The following is a 19,096-nucleotide window of genomic DNA, read 5'->3' as shown; positions in this document are numbered from 1 at the left end:
TGAATTTATTTGATCGGGCACGACATTTAAAAGTGAAGACTTTTGAAACTTGTGGTTCAAAATAAGTCTTGAATATTTGTGTGGCTGTAAATCACTTCATAAAGTCAATTTATTTCCAAATTAAGAAAGAGGTCATTCATTTTGGCACGGACTAAAAAGGAAATAGGTTCACATAAATTGAAACAGAAGGAGTATGTTATATCGTAAATCACCAAATTTTAATTCTGAAATGAAAATATAAAATAATACATTCTATAAATGTAAAGAAACAATAATCAGAGACTGCAAAGGAGAGTAAAATAAGTAAAGTATTAACAAAGAAGGAAAGCATGGATAAAAGTCACTCGCTCCCTTCACTTTTACTTGTCCACATTAACATATCAAGAAAAAGAAATTTTTCTTCTTCTTATTTTACCCTTTACATTAATTACTCATTTTCAAATCATTTTCTGAGACCATACACCAATAAATATGGATATTATGATAAAATATATACATCATTTATTAATTCTTAAATAATGTAAAAAGTCAAAAGTGGACAAGTTATGTGTAGGAGAATTAAAATTGAAGTGCATAGATGTATACATGAGAAGAGAATAAATACTCAAGTACTACGACATATGTCCAAGTGGGATAAAAAAGTAGTTGGTTAAAGTGTATAATTTATATAACTTTTGGTACAAATTTGCATTGCTATTTTTCGTCCTCTCTTCACGTTTAAAGTATTGTCAAAGAAGAAAATGGGGATAAAAGTCACCCCCTCCATTCACTTTTACTGTCTATGCTAACATATCGAAAGAAATAAATTTGTGTTCTTATTATTAATTTTACCCTTCACATTAATCACTCATTTTCAAATCATTTTCTAAGGCTATTGAGACCTACACCAATAAATATGAATATTATGGTAATATATATACTCCCTCTGTCCCATATTACTTGTCACTTTTCCTTTTGCACGCCCCTTAAGAAATCATAAATAAAAGATGTATTTTACTATCTTACCCCTATTTCTTTCCAATTTATATAGCTTGTGGTACAAATTTATATTGCTATGTTAGTCCTCTCTTCACACTTGTATTTCATTTATTTACTGATTTTTAAAGAACTTGAAAAGTCAAAAGTCAACAAGTATAAGTGCAGTGAGAAAATAAATGTGTCAGAGAATTAAATTTGAAGTGCATACGTGTATACCTGAGAAGAGATTAATATTCATTACTATGACATATGTCCACTTAGGATAAAAACGTAGTTGGTTAAAATGTACAATTTATAATGGCTTGTGGTACAAATTTGTATTGCTATCTCTTTATTTATATTTATTTATCTATTATTTATATTATTATTATTAGAAATATAGATATAATAGAATATAATAGAAATAGATGGATACAACATGGAATGTCTATGTACAATTTGTATACATGAGAAGAGATAAATATTCATTGCTATGATATATGTCCACTTAGGATAAAAAAGTAGTTGGTTAAAATGTACAATTTATAATAGCCGGTGGTACAAATTTGTATTGCTATGTTAGTCCTCTTTTTATTTATATTTATTTATTATTTATTTATATTATTATTATTATTATTATTATAAATATAGATATAATAGAATATAATAGAAATAGATGGGTACAACATGGAATGCTCTATGTACAATTTATTAATGCTATGTTGTTCCTCCTTTAGCACTTATATAATAGAAAAAAATACATGGGAAGAAAATAAATATTTAGCAAAAACGTGAAAAGTCAAAAGTGAACAAGTAAAAGTGCATGGAGGAAATAAATATGTGTCGGAGAATTAAATTAGAAGTGCACACGTGTATACATGAGAAGAGAATAAATATTCAGTACTATGACATATATCCACGTGGGATATATTAATTCTTAAAGAATGTGAAAAGTCAAAGGTGAACAAATTAAAGTGCACAGAGGAAATAAATTTATGCAGGAGAATTAAAATTGAACTGCATATATCTATACATGATAAGAGAAAAAATATTCAGGTAAAACACGAAAAGTCAAAACTGAACAAGTAAAAGTTCACGGAGGAAATAAATATATCGGAGAATTAAATTTGAAGTGCATACGTCTATACATGAGAAGGGAATAAATATTAAGTACTATGACATATGTCTATGTGGGATATAAAAATAGTTGGATAAAGTGTACAAGTTATATAGCTTATGGTATAAGCATTCATTGCGTGTACAATTTGGGAAGCTCATGGTACAAGTTGGACATATGTTTACGTAGGATATAAAAATAGTTGGATAAAGTGTACAAGTTATATAGCTTATGGTACAAGCCTTCATTGCGTGTACAATTTGGAAAGCTCATGGTACAAGCTGGAGGAGCGGTGTTCGCCCCTCCTCCACACTGAGAGAGAGAGAGAGAATAGAATATAATAGAAATAGAAGGGTACAACATGAAATGTTGTATGTACAATTTGTTAATACTATGTTGGTCCTTATATATATATATATATAATAGAATGGAATAGAAACAAAAGGGTACAACATGGAATGCTCTATGTACAATTTGTTAATGCTATGTTGGTCCTCCTTTGACACTTATATATAATAGAAAAGTAGAAGAAAAAAGAAACTTATTCTCACCTCAAGCTTACATATGTATGACTGGTATATGTCTTCTATATAAATTTGAAAAAAAACTTGGGACATTTTCGTTCGGATTTACCTTCATAACACAAACGTCCTTTGTGATTTGCGATATTAATGTTGAAATATATTTGCCACACCTTTTAATAGTATTCCCTTCGTCTCAATTTAAGTGTCTTAATTTGATTAGGTACGAAATTTAAGAAATAAAGAGCGAATTTTGAATTTTGTGGTCTTAATTTAAAGATGTGTGTAATGTACTAAAATGTCATTTGAATCTTGTGGTTATAAACTTGTCATGTACTCCCTACATCTCATATTACTTGTCCACTTTCCCCTTTATACGCACTTTAAGAAATCATAAATAAAATTATATTTTTACTATATCGCCTTTATCTCTCTCCAATAAATTACACGCTAATCAATATTGATTGCTTTAAAAAATAATTAATGTTAGGGATAAAATAGGAAAATTTAATTAATTCTATCTTGATTTTGTAAATTAACAAGTATTTTGGGACAAATATATTTAGTAATGTGGACAATTAATATGGAGCGGAGGGAGTAGGATGTTTGAATTGTCAACTTACTAAATATAGAAAAAGACATTCTTTTTGGGACAGACTAAAAAGAAAAAATGGCACGATGAAAATATAATTAGAGCTGTCAAAACTGGCTGAGCCCACGAGGCCAGCCCAACCCAACCCTTTGTTTAAGTAAGGTTGGGCTAAGATTTCTTTGGCCCATTTAGAAGTGAGTTTCTATAGCCCAACCTGTCTTTGGCTCGCCGGCCTCAAGGGCTAGGCCTATCAGAAAAGAATAATAAATTAATTGATCTTTAAAAAAATATAAGTAAATTAAAAGAAAAGATAAGAAGTAAGTAAAAAAATAATGTACTTACTACAAAGTAGTAAATTAAAAATAATGTACTTACTACAAAGTAGTAAATTAGAAACAGGAGTAATACTTTTTAGTCTTAGAATTATATTATGCTTAATTTCTTTTGGACGTGATTAGAATTAGTGATCAAAAATAATAATTTATACTTGTTCTCTTGAATTTATTTTGTTTCTGTAATATAAGTTTGTGCAAGAATGAGTAGTAGAAGATTCTATTCAGATTGCAAACAATTTCATGTTCAAATTGTGCTAAAAATCACTTAGATAATGTTATTTCGGAAGGAAAAAGAAAAACTTAAAGGGTTGGCCTGTCCTAGCCCGCAGCCCGCTTAGGGCTGATTTGGGCTGCCATTTTAGGACGGGCTGGGCTAGTCCGTTTTGACACCTCTAAATATAATAGGGGAAAGGACACAAATGGTCGCTGGGCCATAAATAATCCCATGCGCTGGCTCATCTATTCCCAAACCCAAAAATTAGCTCATAAACTATTTCCATCCGGTAGCCAAAATCTGTAGCAAGCCTTTTGTGGCGACTAAAAGTCTTAATCGCCACAAAAGACTTAAAAGTCGACACTAAAGCCTGGGTGGTCCAACAGCCCTATGCTTTTTTTTTTTAAAAAAAAAAGTCAGACTTTTTGTGGCGACTAAAAGTCGCCACTAAAGGGCTGCTACAGAAAAATCAGATTTTTTAGTGGCAATTAAAAAAATCGTCACTAAAGTTTAAATATCCCAAAACATGTATAATATGTGTATATTTAGTAAGAAATATCCCAAAAAACTCTGAGGTGATTTTTGTATATAATATGTATCGTTTGTGTATAAAAATATGTATCGTACTTATCCGTAATGTATGTAAACCGTGTAAAATATGAATCACTAAGGTATGTATCATTTTTGTATATAATATGTATCATTTGTGCATATAATGCGTATTATAGAATAGAAAATTGTATCATTTTTGTATATAATATGTATCATTTTTGTATAGAAAGTGTATATATAATTCCAGCATGTGTATAGAAAGTGTGTCATACGTATAAAAAATGTATCATAGAAACCGTATCATTGTGGTATATAATATGTATCACTATTGTATATGTTAAAAATAAATATCATATCATTATTGTATAATATGTGTATAATAAATGTATAATTAACGTATAATTTATTTATAATAAATGTATGATTAATTTCAGCATATATATATAAAATGTATAATTCTTGTATATAAAGTGTATATATAATTCTAACATATGAATATATCTTAGCTACCCCTTTACCGCCACAAAAAGTTTTTTTTATTTTTTATTTTTTTATATAGGCGCACATTATTTGGTAGGTTACCAAAGATTATTTTTTTGGGCCGACCGGCCATTTTTTGACATTATTTTGGGCCGAACGTTCACCTAGTGAAATTAAGCCCAAACAGTGATGAGTGGACACACAATGTCCTTTTCCCAATATAATATACTGGTTAGTGTATGTGAATGAAAGATAGTAACGTAAAATTCAGTTGAATAGATAACTATATAAATATAACATCGATATTAGGTAATGGTAGATACCTTTTCATTCTCAACCAGAGTTTCCGAATCGAGTTCTGAAAATAGAATAGCCTTTGATAGGTAACTGCTTACCCTTAAAGTAGAACTTCCTGACACAAATCTTATTAATCGAAGCTAAAGCGAACACTGGACATTGGACGAAAAAAATTCTGCAATAAACTAAAAAAAAAAAAAAATCTGCAATAAACTAAAAAAGTGCATATCGTATGACCGAGAACGTCCAAATAATCAGATAATATTTGGATAAGTAATTATGTGGCAATCATCTTCATGACTTCATCTACCCAATAGAATCAAAGGACGCGGAATGAGATGTTTGAATATATTATTCTTGTAGTAATCTTCTTTATCCCCAAAACCACACAATCCTTTAAAATCATTTGTTTTTCTAGTTTCTCGCCTGGTGTTTGGTATCTGGTATCTGTTTTAGGTCCGATTAATTTAAATTGGCGGCGAATTTTTTTACTTAGACAGATAAAGTATTTCTTACCAAAAGTAATTTTATTTTTATAGCTCAAATTCAAAACATCTTGTTAAGAATAAAATGAATACTTACTGCGTTAGTATAAATTTTATTGTTCACAATCCTTTAAACTCAACCTCTGACTTTAAATTAAAGAGAAAAAAAATTCGAAAACTCAATCATTAACGTCAAAATGGCCAAATCAGCACATGGACCCAATTGAAAGTTTGAATTAGTCATACATTGGACTTTCCTAATTCCTAGATTTACAGCGTTATACCAAACAATGCTTCGTGTAGATGTGATGTGTGTGAGAGAGAGAGAGAGAATTCGAGTCAGATTCCAAACACATAATTAAAAAAATATTAAGTCGTTTTAGTAAACGCAATTAGTTTCCTAATAATCACTCTTTCATGCACTATTATTAAAGATACAATTCGACTCATTTGGTCAACATGATTAACGTATTAGAATTAGAGTGAGATGAAAGGCATAGATTAGTGCTAATTAATGTTCTCTAATTACGGTATGTCCTGTGGGTTGTTTGACCAATTTTGGGGCTTCCTCATGCTAAATAGGGATAATTTTATAGGACAACATGTCTTTATTAAACATATACTCAAACATGAAATAAATAGAATGAGGTGATATCATATTGTCAATGAGTAGAGGTAATCATGCATGCTCAAGTCATTCAATTTTAGCTAAGTATCACAAAAAACCACTAATTTTTTTTTATTGTAATAGAAAAACCATTCATGTTGTCTAAATCATGTAAAATGTCTATTTTGTGGCATCCTAATGTAAAATGTCTATTTTGTGGCATCCTAATGACTTTCTTTAGCCAAAATTGATTTTTTTTTTTGTTACAAAAAATAGTTAATGACTTTCATGATACTCAAGTTGAATGATGTTTCATTACAAAAATAGTTTCGTGATTTTAATGCAATAAGTGAAAATTAAGTGGCCATATATATCAGTAACATTAACCCGTTCTAAGATATGGTTATGTGAGTTTTGAGGAAATTAATAACTAGAATTCAACCCCTAATTCATTTACCTTTAATAGGAGTTCAACTTAATGTACCATCAAAAGTTGTTGTGGAGTGGTAAATATCCATTCATCTTTAATCAGAAGTTTGGAGAGTATAGTGTAGTTTCTGATAAAAAATGTTGTATATCAAAAGTGAGACTTGTTGACGTGAAGTCATAATTGAGGCATAAAGTGGTTACCAAACACTGATCGAGTGGTAAACCAAAAAAATAAAATCAAACTTAATGTGCTTTCTCATGAAATACAAACATGCTGTCATGCCATGACTCTCCCTATAGAAAATTTGGAGATTATAGCTCACAATTCTATTTTATGTGGACGTGGAGATTATGAAAGCAAATAAACAAAACAAAAAAATAGAAGGATATTGGAGAAAGAGACTTGCAATTTTTTGGTTGTTGTTGTTGTTTTTATTTTTGGGGGGGAACGGGGGGATGGTGGGGTTAGGGCGGAGGTATTGGAAGTTTGATTTGGTCAGCATTTGGACCCTGTTCACTATTTTTTTTTTCACTTGAAAAAAATATTATGACCAAAGACTAGTCTACTCAAAAAAACTCGTTTTCCACAGTCAACTTTCAAACTATCTTCCACTTCACCACTCACTTTTTTAGTTCTTTTTTGCTTTCTCCAAATGTCATTTTCTTTTCACTTCCATTTAAATTCAGCTGTTTCAACTCTTAATTCTCATCCCTCTTACGATTCTCAGCAAAACGAAAAAAATCATAACTTCTCTTATTTTTCTTTAGAAACTTCTAATTTCATTTTATTTATGTAAACATAAGCACCTGAAATTTAACTAACCACATATTTTTCCCTGCATTATTTTCAAGATTCCATTTTTACCTGGAAAAAGAAAGAAACAAAAAAAAAAAAAAACAAGAAAATGGATTGTGGATTCAATTGGGAGTACAATTCGTTGATCAATGAATTAATACAAGGGATGGAACATGCTAAACAATTAAGAGCTTATTTCAGCTCTGCAACTTCTTCTGATAAAATTCAAGAATTGCATTTTCATATGCAAATGATTCTTTCTTCTTTTGAAAGTTCTCTCTCAATTCTCAAGTGGACAGGCTCAGTAACACAAACCCCATTACTTATTGCACCACCAGTATCAACTGGTGCACCTGAATCTTCAATATCTGTTGATGAGAATCCTAAACTTGATGATCATCAAGACTTCAGATATGCTTCAAAGAAGAGGTTAGAGGATTTACTGTTTTTGGCCGAGCTTTTGGGAAGCCAAAAGTGCTTATTTTTATCAAGAAGTGCTTATTTTGGAAATTTGAGGTGTTTGGCCAAATTTTTAAAGAAAAATAAGTGTGCTTTAAGTAATAAGAAAAACAGCTTTTTTTGTGTTAAAAAAAAAAACTTTTCTCGTAAATACTTTTGGTATATTACAAGAAAGATCATCTAAAATCTTTATGTTGCTTTTCAAAAAGTGTTTTTTAATGATATTGAAAGCTTGGTCCGATGGGCTTAGTTACAAAATATGATGATTAGTTCCATTTTTTGAGTTAAATTGACTTTAGTTTATTGATGTGTTTTTGCAGAAAACAGATGCCTACATGGAGTGAACAAGTGAGAGTCAGTGCAGAGAATGGATATGAAGGGCCTACTGATGATGGATATAGTTGGAGAAAGTATGGACAAAAAGACATTCTTGGTGCTAAATATCCCAGGTGATAAGTCAATTCTTCATTCAAAGTCATAGAATTCAAGAATTTGCTAAAAGGGTGCCAACTTTTTTAACAATCTAGATTAAAAAAATGAAAAATTTAACTGAATTTTGAAAAATTTCCGGTACCTCTTAGTAATTCTCTCTTTAGAGCTGTCAAAACAGGTTGGTTCAGTCCAACTAAACTTAGTCTTCACGGCTATGGAGCTGACTGGGATCGGACCTATTGACCTCAGTTTTAAATGAGCTCAAAAGGCCTTAGCCCAACCCTATTCAAGTAACAGGCTGGGCTGGGCTAGCCTCGTGGATCAAGCCCATTTTGATGGCTCTACTCTTCTGATAGTACATAATTCAAGGAACATTGACCTTTATTCTAACGAGGAGATTTCATTTGTTTACAGGAGTTACTACAGATGCACATATCGTGCAATGCAAAATTGTTGGGCAACAAAGCAAGTGCAGAGGTCTGATGATGATCCTGCACTATTTGAGATCACATACAAAGGGTCACATACTTGTAACCTAGCTTTTAACTCTGCTACAACACAAGCAAAATCACCAGAGAAACATGAATTCAAGAAACAAGCCAACAATCCAAGAATAATGCAATCAAACCAAATGCTCGCGAACTTACAAGCAAATTTGAGAGTGAATACTAATGGTTTGGACAAAAAAGAGACAACATGTTCTTTCCCATTTTCACCTACGTTCTCAGGCTTCGTAGACGAAAGTCTTCATTTCCAAATGTCACAAGTTGATGACAATTTGGTTGGGGGTCATTCGCCATCATTTGTCTCTCCTACAACCCCCGAATCAAATTACTTCTCGTTACCAATCTGCCAGATGAATGGTTCGCGAAGAATTCACAACTTGCACCATTCAGAATCGGATCTTCATGATTTGTTCTCGGCCAACACTTCATCAACAAGCTCTCCAATTATAGGCTTGGAGTTTCCACTTGAACGTGTGGAGTTCGATCCAAATTTCCCATTTGATAACTCAGAATTTTTCAGATAATAACGTGGAAAAAGGACAATAAAAACGAATAGATTGGCTTTGATCACTGATTCTATTTTTGTAGTATAGAAGTGCTTGTATAAATTAACAAGAAAACTAGCCAAGGATAGGAACAAGCTATAATATTTGTATCAATAGCCTAGTATTTTTTAACTTCAAGCACATCCTTGCAAAAGACTGCCTGAATGTTCATCAATTTAATCAAAGGCAAACAGTCAAGCTTGGTTTTTGTTTACTTATTAGCAAATAAGTTTTGAGTTTGAGACTGTAGAATACAATTGTTTAAAGCAACAAGAAGGATAAAGAAAGATTTAGAACTAGGAAAGTGGCGACCAAAATTAGTTCTAAGTTGCCTGTTCTATGGGAATAGCCGAGTCATTGTGATGCTCTATGCTAGTACCAAGCCAGAAAGGATGTCACTCTAAAATACAGGCAATTGTGGGCAAAATTATGAGCCAAACTTTAATTTTACAACAAACATAAGTTTTTTTATTGTAAATTTGTACAGACCAGTTAGAGTTGTTAGAGTTCCATAATGAATTTTGCTGTCCCAAAGACCAATATGGTATCAATTATCATATTCTTCAAACTATGTGAATTAATTCGCTGTTATTCAACTAGATAGCAAAATCCAATATGTGATTGAAGCAGGGCTGATTCATTGACTGATGGGGTAAATGCATATAGTATTTGGCATTTAATAAGAGGACAAAACAACTCAAATAGGAGATGGATAATCATATTAAACCAAAAATCTGTATCCCCAATACTCCATACATACTAAAACAATGGGCTCAAACAAGTTTCATTATGTCAGATGACACAATCATATTGGAAATTTCCATATTCCCACTTGCCACAATCTCTTTATAAGAACCACTTATAATGAAAGAGTTAAATCCAATGCTATCCACCCACAGAAACAGTCAAAGCCGGACTCACTTAGCTTTACAAAATGATATGCCTGATGACAAATAGGTAACGTGGATAACCATCAGAATCTTCTGTTTCATTGCGTTCTTGCAAACTTGTAGAAGCTTGAATGCGAAAATTACACATAAGCAGCCTAGCTAGTTGGCTCTAATACTGCTTGTTCATGCCAAACCCCGTTCAAGTTGCACTGCCACAAGCGAACTACACCATCGCTCCCGGTAGTAGCAAGTGTCATCCCGCTCATGTCCCATTCCATCTGCCATACCTGTAGATGAGAAAACTTAAAGATAAGAAAGATTAAAAACAAAACAAATAATATTACACTTTACTTGTTGACAAACTTTACATTATCAAAAAAACACAATATATAGACAAGCACAAGTGACCCTAATAATTTGGGATTTAGACGTTAATCGATTTACAAGCTAAATTAAATAGTGTTGTGCTAGGTACCTCGCTGTCATGAGTAGAGAGCATCGCAACCTTCTCTACCGAGAGCCTTCCATCTGGGTCAGGATTTGATCCAACATGCCATAATGCAATTTCCTTGGTAGTAGCAACTGCTATTAACTCGTACGGCCTGAAAAAGGAAGCTTTGAATTAGAAAGCGCATACAACAAACTGAACAGAAATTTTAATTCTTTGCTTTGCAGGACTCCAGAAACCACCAGTGAATCCTAGCACTGAGCAGTTTTAAACCTCTTAAATCATTGAAAAATTCCAACTTCCTAGCAGTCAACTGTTTGATTGAGTGTATAGTATCTGCATTTTCCATAGGATTACGTTTTTCACTACTGGCAGTGTCTGCGTATATGGTATTAAAGAGGATGTCGTCAAAAGCAAACCTTCCAATATTTGGTGCCCATGCAACAGTAGAGACTGGATCACCTTTATCCGTAGGTAAAGCTAATTCTGCAACAGGAAGCCATCTCTGATGATCCTGATCGAACTCCCAAACCTGTGGAAATCTATGATATGATAACATTACATATCTCCCCACCAGCGACCAAGTACACTAGCAGCTTTCAAGACCATCTACTGTATGATAGCAGTTCAATAAATACATATAAGTTGCATAACTAACTTAACTACAGTCATAATTAGAAGTGGCAACAGGTCGAACACGAGTTAAATAAAAACGGATAAAATATCTGACATGCTCATATTTAACGCGGATAAAAATTGGGTTAACCAACAGATAATATGGATATCCATATTATCCATGATGGAATAGTCATGTGAGAACACAAGCTAAAAGCCAAAATAAGCTTAGGCTCCTAGAAAGCAAGAACTCACGAAAAATAACAAGCAGACAAATGGGTATGTATTGATAATCATAATACGGATATCCATATTATCCATTTTAGTGGATAATATCCATATTACTCCATTTTTAAATGGTTAGTTATCCAACCCATATTTAATGGGTCGGATTGGAAGGTTACTTGTTTTTTTAACCATTTTGCCACTCCTAGTCAAAATCAACAAGAATCAGAATGCAATAAATTCATTGCCAAGTTTTGGCTAATGAAGAAAGACAATGTAAATCAACCCTTGAAGTGACATTAAGAAAGGAACTAGCCGTACCTTGGAGGAGTTCAGTTGTGGCTTATCGGAATTAAAACCCAAAACAAAGCTTGATTGCTGAATTTCTCCTTTTAAGGGATTCCAAGCAATAGAAGCCGATTGGCATGAGACATTTCCAAATTTAGATACAGATTCAATGACATTTTGAAATTCAGCCTACAAAATGAGGACTAAAAGTTAGCCTCTTCAATTTTCAGTAATATTCATAATGTGTCATCTACAAAATATAGTCCAAAGAGCTTAAAAATGCTACCTATAAATGATCAAGAGAAGCATACCAGAAAAGTAAGAAAAGCAAAGCCAAATGGGAAAATTTACTGGACATCATTTTCTGGCTTGGTTGGAGCTCTCAAGCCAAAATTTCACAAAGATCATTTGTATGATAGCAAGAACAAAACCATGAATAGGACGAGAATGCTTTATATATATGACACAAGAAGAACATGAAAGGTGATTGCTGTATTTTTCAGAGTTTGGATAGAACAAGTACTGTTCTGGAAAGAAAAAGCGCCATAGATGACCAGATGGAAGAACACGACTCACGAGGCAGAAAATTAAAGAAGAAGAAGACTGTAAATACACACCTGCAGCTGCCAATTCTTCAATTCAAATGGATCTAGGAGCTCAAACACTTTGACTTGGCCATCTGAATACGCAGCAACCTATGTGAAAGAAAATAATGAGATGTGTCATCAAAATGACTATCTATTCATACTGACAAAAAGATACTGACAGGAAAACAAGAGTCACTGGATTAAGCAGATTGATCTTAACATTGTCTATCCAGTGAAATTGAAGGGGGAAGGAACGTGGAATCAGATCAAAGGCCCCATAAATAAAATAACTTGCGAGTAAAATAAAGCGAGACTAAAATGTATATTTATACATTGACCACTCTACTTTATCACCTTCCTCCATAGGGATCCCCACCTAACACACTTAAGTGGCATTTATAACACTTTGGCATCTCATACTGCCAATTGCAAAAGAACGAGGAATGCTGGATTAGTCTTAAAGATCTTTCCTCAAAACTTCAAAAAGGAAAAGAGAAAAAGAAACTGGGAATACTTTTAACTTAGTACCAATGTGATCTTGTTCAAGAGAGCAATTCTTTTTTCATTTTTTAGGTATTCTCAACAGAGCCAAATAACAAAAACCAGTATCAATTAGTGTGAACCTATAGTTGCTTTATGTGCCTCCTGATCAATAGCTTGAAGAACTCTCTCAAGTACCTCAAGCAGATTATGACAGAGTTTTACTGTGGGAAGATTGTATCGGGCAACATCTTACCTCATAGATGCTCCCCTTCTTTCCTTCCAGATGAATTCATTAACTACTCCATCAACATTACAAGGACTTAGGGCGAAGTTAATTAAAAGAATAATTCACCTATATACTCCCAAAAAGAAAAAAGTTTCAATTTTGAGACCAGTGATAGAGATAACTGCAATTATTAATACATAAAGAATAAGCAACTTGGCATTGTAAGTTCCCTGTTATTCAGTTAACGGATTATCAGAGCCAGAGGTGATTTGATTTTAATCAACTTGAAAAAGCAATAACGAATCAAGTTTAGCCATTTATGACCAATCTAATTAAGACTCACCAATTTCAGACTTGTATGGGAGATTCCAAACTGAACATCCAGAACATGGGATGAAATTTTGTCAAAGCATTTGCACAGCTTCCAATTAAGCAGCTCTGAATCTAAAGAATAGATACTCATTGTAAGTCTCTAATTAAGTGTTAACCATAAAAAAAAAGGGCAAGTGAAATTATTGTCAGAAGTAAAGTTTGAGAAAGTATACTGCAGATAAAGCTAAAAAAAAATGTAAAAGATTAAAAAAGGACTATGAAAGCAAGCAACTGAATCCAGGATAAGATTAAGATTATAGTTTTACTGATCATAGGGGACAACGATTATTAATAAGAATTTAAGGGAAAAGAGTTTTTTTTTCACATTTTACTCTTGCCAAAAACATTAGAAAAGAAAGAATAAATACCACAAAGAACCAAACTGATCTTCTGTTCCATAACAAGTTCTCATTTCAGATTTTTTTCAATATTTTGTGGAAAAACAGAAAATAAATTTTCTTTTGCTTCTTTTTCCTGTCTCTACAGAGATTAAAACGAATGAAACCAAAGATTTCGTATTGACTATCTACTTTCATCAGCAAACCATCCCCATGAAAAAAGAGGGGGAAAAGGCACACATATTAAAATAACGTTTAGAACTTAGCTTCATAACAATCAGTTCATCAACAAATACAGGAGAAACATGTCTTTACCTTCAACTACCTCCTCCCACAACAACAAACTTCCATCAGCACAAATGCATGCAACTGCATCTCCATATTCTGGTGGAGCCCAAACAATTTTTACAATGCCAGATTCATGCACCTAAATCAAGATGTCAAAAGTTGATATGCAAAGCCGTAGAGTTCAGTTCAAGAATTTAGGGGTGCTTTCTAATCACAATTACATTTTTGATAGGTAAGCCAAAGAAATAATTTATAAGCTTGCTGCTCAGGAATACATTAGTGCTGGAGGTGGAGAAAACAAAAAGGACTAAACCAGTTACAGTTCCTCTTCCATCTGAAGATAGTTTTATATAATTCATCAACTTTTCAATTTCATACTCATTTTATATATAACATCTGCTCAAAAGAGTGTCTCAACAAAGCTGCCCAACTGATAAAACAAAGACGGAATCGACTTTTCACTGATCTGGATTAGTCATTTCTGCCTCTACCTAGTTATCCTTAAAGGTTCAACCTTTCTCCACACAGACCATTAATATCCAAACTTGCCGCTTTCCAGACCATAGGTCAATGATACTACTTGTCCAGCATTTCTCTATGTAAACTTCTTAACATACTTGTTGCCTATACAAGAAGCATCGGAGGTCGTGAATCATCTTTTATTACATTATGACTTCGTTTCCGATCTATGGTATTTAGTATATTCAGTCTTCAACATTCAGTTAATGATCCCCTATACATTTTATATTGGCTGCTTAGGATATAGCAGAATTTTTTACAGAGTCCAAAATCTGATATCAAGAGTCAAATGTTCCCTTTTTCAGGGTATAATCCTCACTATCCCGTATTCTTTTGCGAGGTGGTGTTTAAGCCAATTTGCACACAGTTACCTACTACCTCCCAGCAGCACAGGTACGGTGCCCACCAAGGCAAGTGGGCAAGTGGAAAAAATTACCTCGTGATTGAATTTGAACCTGAGACCTCATGGTTTAACCCTACTTCATTAACCACTAGGCCAAAGATCCTCACTATCCCATATAGCCAACCCATTTAGGTTGGATTGATGCATAGTTATTGTTCAGCAATTTTGTACATGAATAAATTGTTTATGAGTATATTCTTTGGGTGTACATCATTACTACACTAATGATAAAGGTCTTACTATATCAATCTAGGTCCAAAGAATTGTCCTTTCCACCACAAAAACTTAAATTCGTAAAAAAAAAAAAACTTCAAATGAGCAAATTCATATAAAAAATAAAGAGAAAAACTAAGGTTTTTTTTTTTTTGGCTAACCTTGAATTTAGAAGAGCAATTGAAAAGAGAAGAAGCAGGGTCAGTAGAATCAAAGAGGGATAAAGTGCCATCAGTTGACCCGGAAGCTAATCTGCGACCCGAATAATTCCATGCAGTACATGTTGTACCTTCCTCCAGATCTATAATGCCTTTATCCATTCTTTGCTTATTATCCAAAATCTGCTGCTTCTAAAACCCTTTTCTCTTCTAGGGTTTTCGCGCTCCACGCTAACTTGTTTTTCTTTTTAATTACGTTAACCTCCCCTCTAGTTTCAATTATTACATAAATCTCTTCTTTCTGGAGAAAAGGCCATAAATAGTCCTTATCTATGGAATAGGTCTAAAATGGTCCCTTTAACTATACACTTACTGGTTTTTGGTCCCTTAACTATCCAAAAAACTTATCAAAGTTGGTCTCGCCCATTTTTTTTTATACAAACATACAAACTCATAAACCCCGATTAATCGTTAAACCATTTCTCGTACCTATATTTCTCTCTCCCGCTTCTTTTCCTCAAGTTCCTCTTATTTAAAAAAGAAAAAAAAAAAAAAGATTCTTAAGACCGTCGGTCGCCCCCGAAAGTCTCTAAAATTCGAAAAGACAAACTCAACCATAAAATTTCTGTAACCATTCTTCTCAAACACTGCTAAAAAACTGGTAAAAATCGACGGAAAGACCGACGGATTCCGTCGGTTTTTTCAATAATTTTAAATCTTTTTTTTTTTAAGAAAACCGACGGATTGTGTCGGTTATTTTTTGCACAAAAAAAATATAATTATTTTATATATTATTTTCTAAAATAAACCGATGGAGTCCGTCGATTTTTTTTTATTTTTATATTTTTTTAAAAAAAAAAAGCGAGAGACTCCGTCATCGATTTTTAGGCGAAAAAATAAAAGATAAATTAAATCAATGTAAGTATATGAACAAAAAATATCGGTGGTCTAGTGGTAAAGCCCTTTAATGCGAGAACATACCCGGTTCGATTCCAAGTTCATTATCTTTCTTCAAAAAAAAAAAAAAAAAAAACACGTTGGTTTTTTTTTTTTAACAAAAAACCGACGGACTCAGGTCGGTTTTCCATCGGTTTAATCGACCGGTGATCCGTCGTTCTGAAATGCGAGAGAGAACTTGAGGAAAAAGTTGAGGTTAAAGAATGAACTTGAGGAAAAAGAAATAGAGAGAGAAATATAGGTGGGAATGGTTTAACGATTAATCTCCACGTTTATGAGTTTATAGGTTGTTTATTTGTATAAAAAAATAGACGGAGACTAAATTTGATAAGTTTTTGAATAGTTAAGGGACTAAAAGCAGGTAAGTGTATAGTTAAGGGGCATTTTTAACTACTCCCATAGAGATTAAGGACTTTTTTCCTTCTTTTTTTTTTCTCGTTCATTTTTTTTAAAAAAAATAAATAAATCTATATCTATATATATATTCTCTATATATAATATAAATTGGCGTAAAAAGTGATGTAACATATATACCCCTCTCTATGGCCATTCATATTAATCTTTTTTTTTTTTTTTTTCCTTCTTCATTGTTCATTTATCTTATTTTAACTTGCTCAAAAAATCTCTAAATTATATTAATGGTGTTAATTGTCATCCACACTTGAGTTATTAATGCCTATCATGAAAGCTGCAGTTGCTATAAAAATATATTCAACGTTTTTTTTTTTTTTGTAATAAATGTTAGCAGAACTAGCTCTAAATTAGATTAATTAACTTTTCCCCTCCCTCCAGCAATGGGTTCTTTATTAATATATATTTTTTATATTAATGTGACTTTTCCTTTTCTCCCATTAACTTTTCACTAATATATTTACCTGTCTTTTCAATATGTTCTCTCATTTAAGGTATTCACACAATAACTATCAAATTAAAGAGGATTAGTTATGGTGGATATATGAGCAAAGACAAGAACATATCCCTTTTCATCCCTTAAGAAAACAGAGGGAATTTTGCGTTTTTTCCCTGACCAAAATTGATAGATGAAATATTGAAAATCAAGAGGAAAAATTAGTCAAACGAGAAAATATTTTGCAGTCATTCTAAATATTCATTTCTTTTTTTCTTTTGTAGTAGATTTTTATTAATATTTTGTTGCTTTCAAATGATTTTGCTTTGTAGATGTGGTGATCCATGATTTAGAAAGCTAATGAGGGAGGTCTGTGTTTCTTGGATGCTCAGGAGCAGGTATGGTATAGTTTCAAGCTTTTATTGTCCAATTTAAGAATTTTTCATACTCATTTTCTTTATTATGTACTCATGATTGATATATATATATATATATACCATTTTTCATACCCATTTTCTTTATTATGTACTAATGATAGATATATATATATATACCATTTTTCATACTCATTTTCTTTATTATGTACTAATGATTGATATATATATATATATATATACCATTTTTCATACCCATTTTCTTTATTATGTACTAATGATTGATATATATATATATATATATAGCATTTTTCATACTCATTTTATTATATTCTCAGATTTTTATAGTCAATTTGAGTATTTCTCGGATACTCACTTTCCCTATTCTGTCTTAACGATTCTTTTGCTTATTATTTTATAAGTTTGGTATGATTTTTTTCGATATTTGGATTCTATAAGATTCATCAAGTTGATACAAGATGAAAGACTATAGTATGAGAGTTGGATCATATATTTGATGGAATGAATAACGGGTAATTATTTCTTCTAAACATACAATTTGGAATTTTAACCTTTTATTTTATTTTATTTTATTTTATATTATTACTATTTGACTAGGGTTAACTCCTTACTACCAAATTATTTCTTTTCTAGATCATGTTTTGCTTTTCGCAAACTAATGTTTTGGTAATTTTTTTTTTTTATATTTTTCCCTCTTTCATTTTACTTATGTTAAAAAACTGTATTTTTAGAAAAACTGTAATTGCCTTGTACTGGAAAGCCAAAGTTCTCCTAAGATTTTGTCTTAAAATGCTGTTGACCAAAGTTCTCTCCATTAAGTGACATCTTCTCCCCTTCAGCAAGTCTCTTAAGTAGCAATACCTTGGTATGTGCTGAAAATATATCACTATACTTAAATTGTTAATATGTAGTTGTTGTTCTTTGATGAAATATGCGTAACTAATGTAATTAAAATATACATATTGTTGAAAATAGGGGAACTTGCGGCTATGACTATAGTAGGAAAGGTTCATCAAATATTGGCACAAAAAAAGAATATCTACGATTGTTGCTCTCCATAAAAAAAAGGTGAAGTATTTCAAAAATAACCTGTTCAGAATGAGTGCATTTTTTTTATTACCTTTTATTACAATATTTTAAGAAGTTTGAGGGTCTCTACCTACTAATTGTTGCTAGTTTCAATCGATGTTCTTTTTAATCTTATGTTCATGTTCGTGACCGATGGTGACATTTAGGGGTGGGCACAGTTTGGCCAACCCGAAATCCAAACCGAAATCCGAACTTTTAAATATTTGGATTATGGATTGGACTTCGGATTTTATTTTTAAAATTTATGGATTTCGGATTGGATATGGATTTAGTACTATGAATTTTTGGATATCCGAAAATCCAATTTTTTTATACCTTATATCTTAGCCCTACCTATATCATATGTGCCCAGTACTAATAAATCTAGTTTCTAAAGATCCAATAGATTAGTACCTAAGGCCCTACCCATTAAAATATTAAGTCCAATATAT

At 32.1% G+C, this 19,096-nt stretch overlaps 2 protein-coding genes and 1 non-coding gene across 4 annotated transcripts; 1 reads left to right on the top strand and 2 right to left on the bottom strand.

Moving 5' to 3' along the window:
* Positions 1-7,297: 7,297 nt before the first annotated feature.
* Positions 7,298-9,538, top strand: LOC132030631 (probable WRKY transcription factor 53). The gene is made up of 3 exons (XM_059420341.1): positions 7,298-7,811; positions 8,162-8,290; positions 8,688-9,538. The coding sequence occupies exons 1-3, from the start codon at positions 7,492-7,494 to the stop codon at positions 9,301-9,303; spliced, it is 1,065 nt and encodes a 354-aa protein (XP_059276324.1). The 5' UTR covers positions 7,298-7,491; the 3' UTR covers positions 9,304-9,538.
* Positions 9,539-10,026: 488 nt separating this feature from the next.
* On the bottom strand, positions 10,027-15,637 carry LOC132030632 (protein SEH1). Of its 2 annotated transcripts, none has more exons than XM_059420342.1 (8): positions 15,381-15,637; positions 14,112-14,223; positions 13,430-13,530; positions 12,408-12,485; positions 11,815-11,979; positions 11,082-11,194; positions 10,690-10,816; positions 10,027-10,501 (listed from the first exon to the last, which is right to left on the bottom strand). In XM_059420342.1, the coding sequence occupies exons 1-8, from the start codon at positions 15,537-15,539 to the stop codon at positions 10,370-10,372; spliced, it is 987 nt and encodes a 328-aa protein (XP_059276325.1). In that variant the 5' UTR covers positions 15,540-15,637; the 3' UTR covers positions 10,027-10,369. The 2 variants fall into 2 exon arrangements, with proteins under 2 accessions (XP_059276325.1, XP_059276326.1); XM_059420343.1 differs by having other exon boundaries at positions 11,824-11,979; positions 15,381-15,633.
* On the bottom strand, positions 13,012-13,129 carry LOC132032273 (small nucleolar RNA snoR104). The gene has a single exon (XR_009408413.1). It is a non-coding gene; the product is annotated as a small nucleolar RNA snoR104 (small nucleolar RNA).
* Positions 15,638-19,096: the final 3,459 nt, after the last annotated feature.

Source organism: Lycium ferocissimum, chromosome 9 (genome assembly GCF_029784015.1).
Source record: "Lycium ferocissimum isolate CSIRO_LF1 chromosome 9, AGI_CSIRO_Lferr_CH_V1, whole genome shotgun sequence".
NCBI classification, from domain to species: domain Eukaryota; kingdom Viridiplantae; phylum Streptophyta; class Magnoliopsida; order Solanales; family Solanaceae; genus Lycium; species Lycium ferocissimum.
The sequence above is the reverse complement of the archived record's forward strand: the minus strand, read 5'-3'. Positions and strand labels throughout refer to the sequence as shown.

Coding starts and splice junctions, on each gene's coding strand:
- LOC132030631 (XM_059420341.1), top strand. CDS start 7,492: ATGGATTGTGGATTCAATTGGGAGTACAATTCGTTGATCAATGAATTA. Junction 7,812..8,161: donor AGATATGCTTCAAAGAAGAG/GTTAGAGGATTT, acceptor GTGTTTTTGCAG/AAAACAGATGCCTACATGGA. Junction 8,291..8,687: donor CTTGGTGCTAAATATCCCAG/GTGATAAGTCAA, acceptor ATTTGTTTACAG/GAGTTACTACAGATGCACAT.
- LOC132030632 (XM_059420342.1), bottom strand. CDS start 15,539: ATGGATAAAGGCATTATAGATCTGGAGGAAGGTACAACATGTACTGCA. Junction 10,817..11,081: donor TGGGCACCAAATATTGGAAG/GTTTGCTTTTGA, acceptor TTCCTTTTTCAG/GCCGTACGAGTTAATAGCAG. Junction 10,502..10,689: donor TCTCTACTCATGACAGCGAG/GTACCTAGCACA, acceptor TCTCATCTACAG/GTATGGCAGATGGAATGGGA.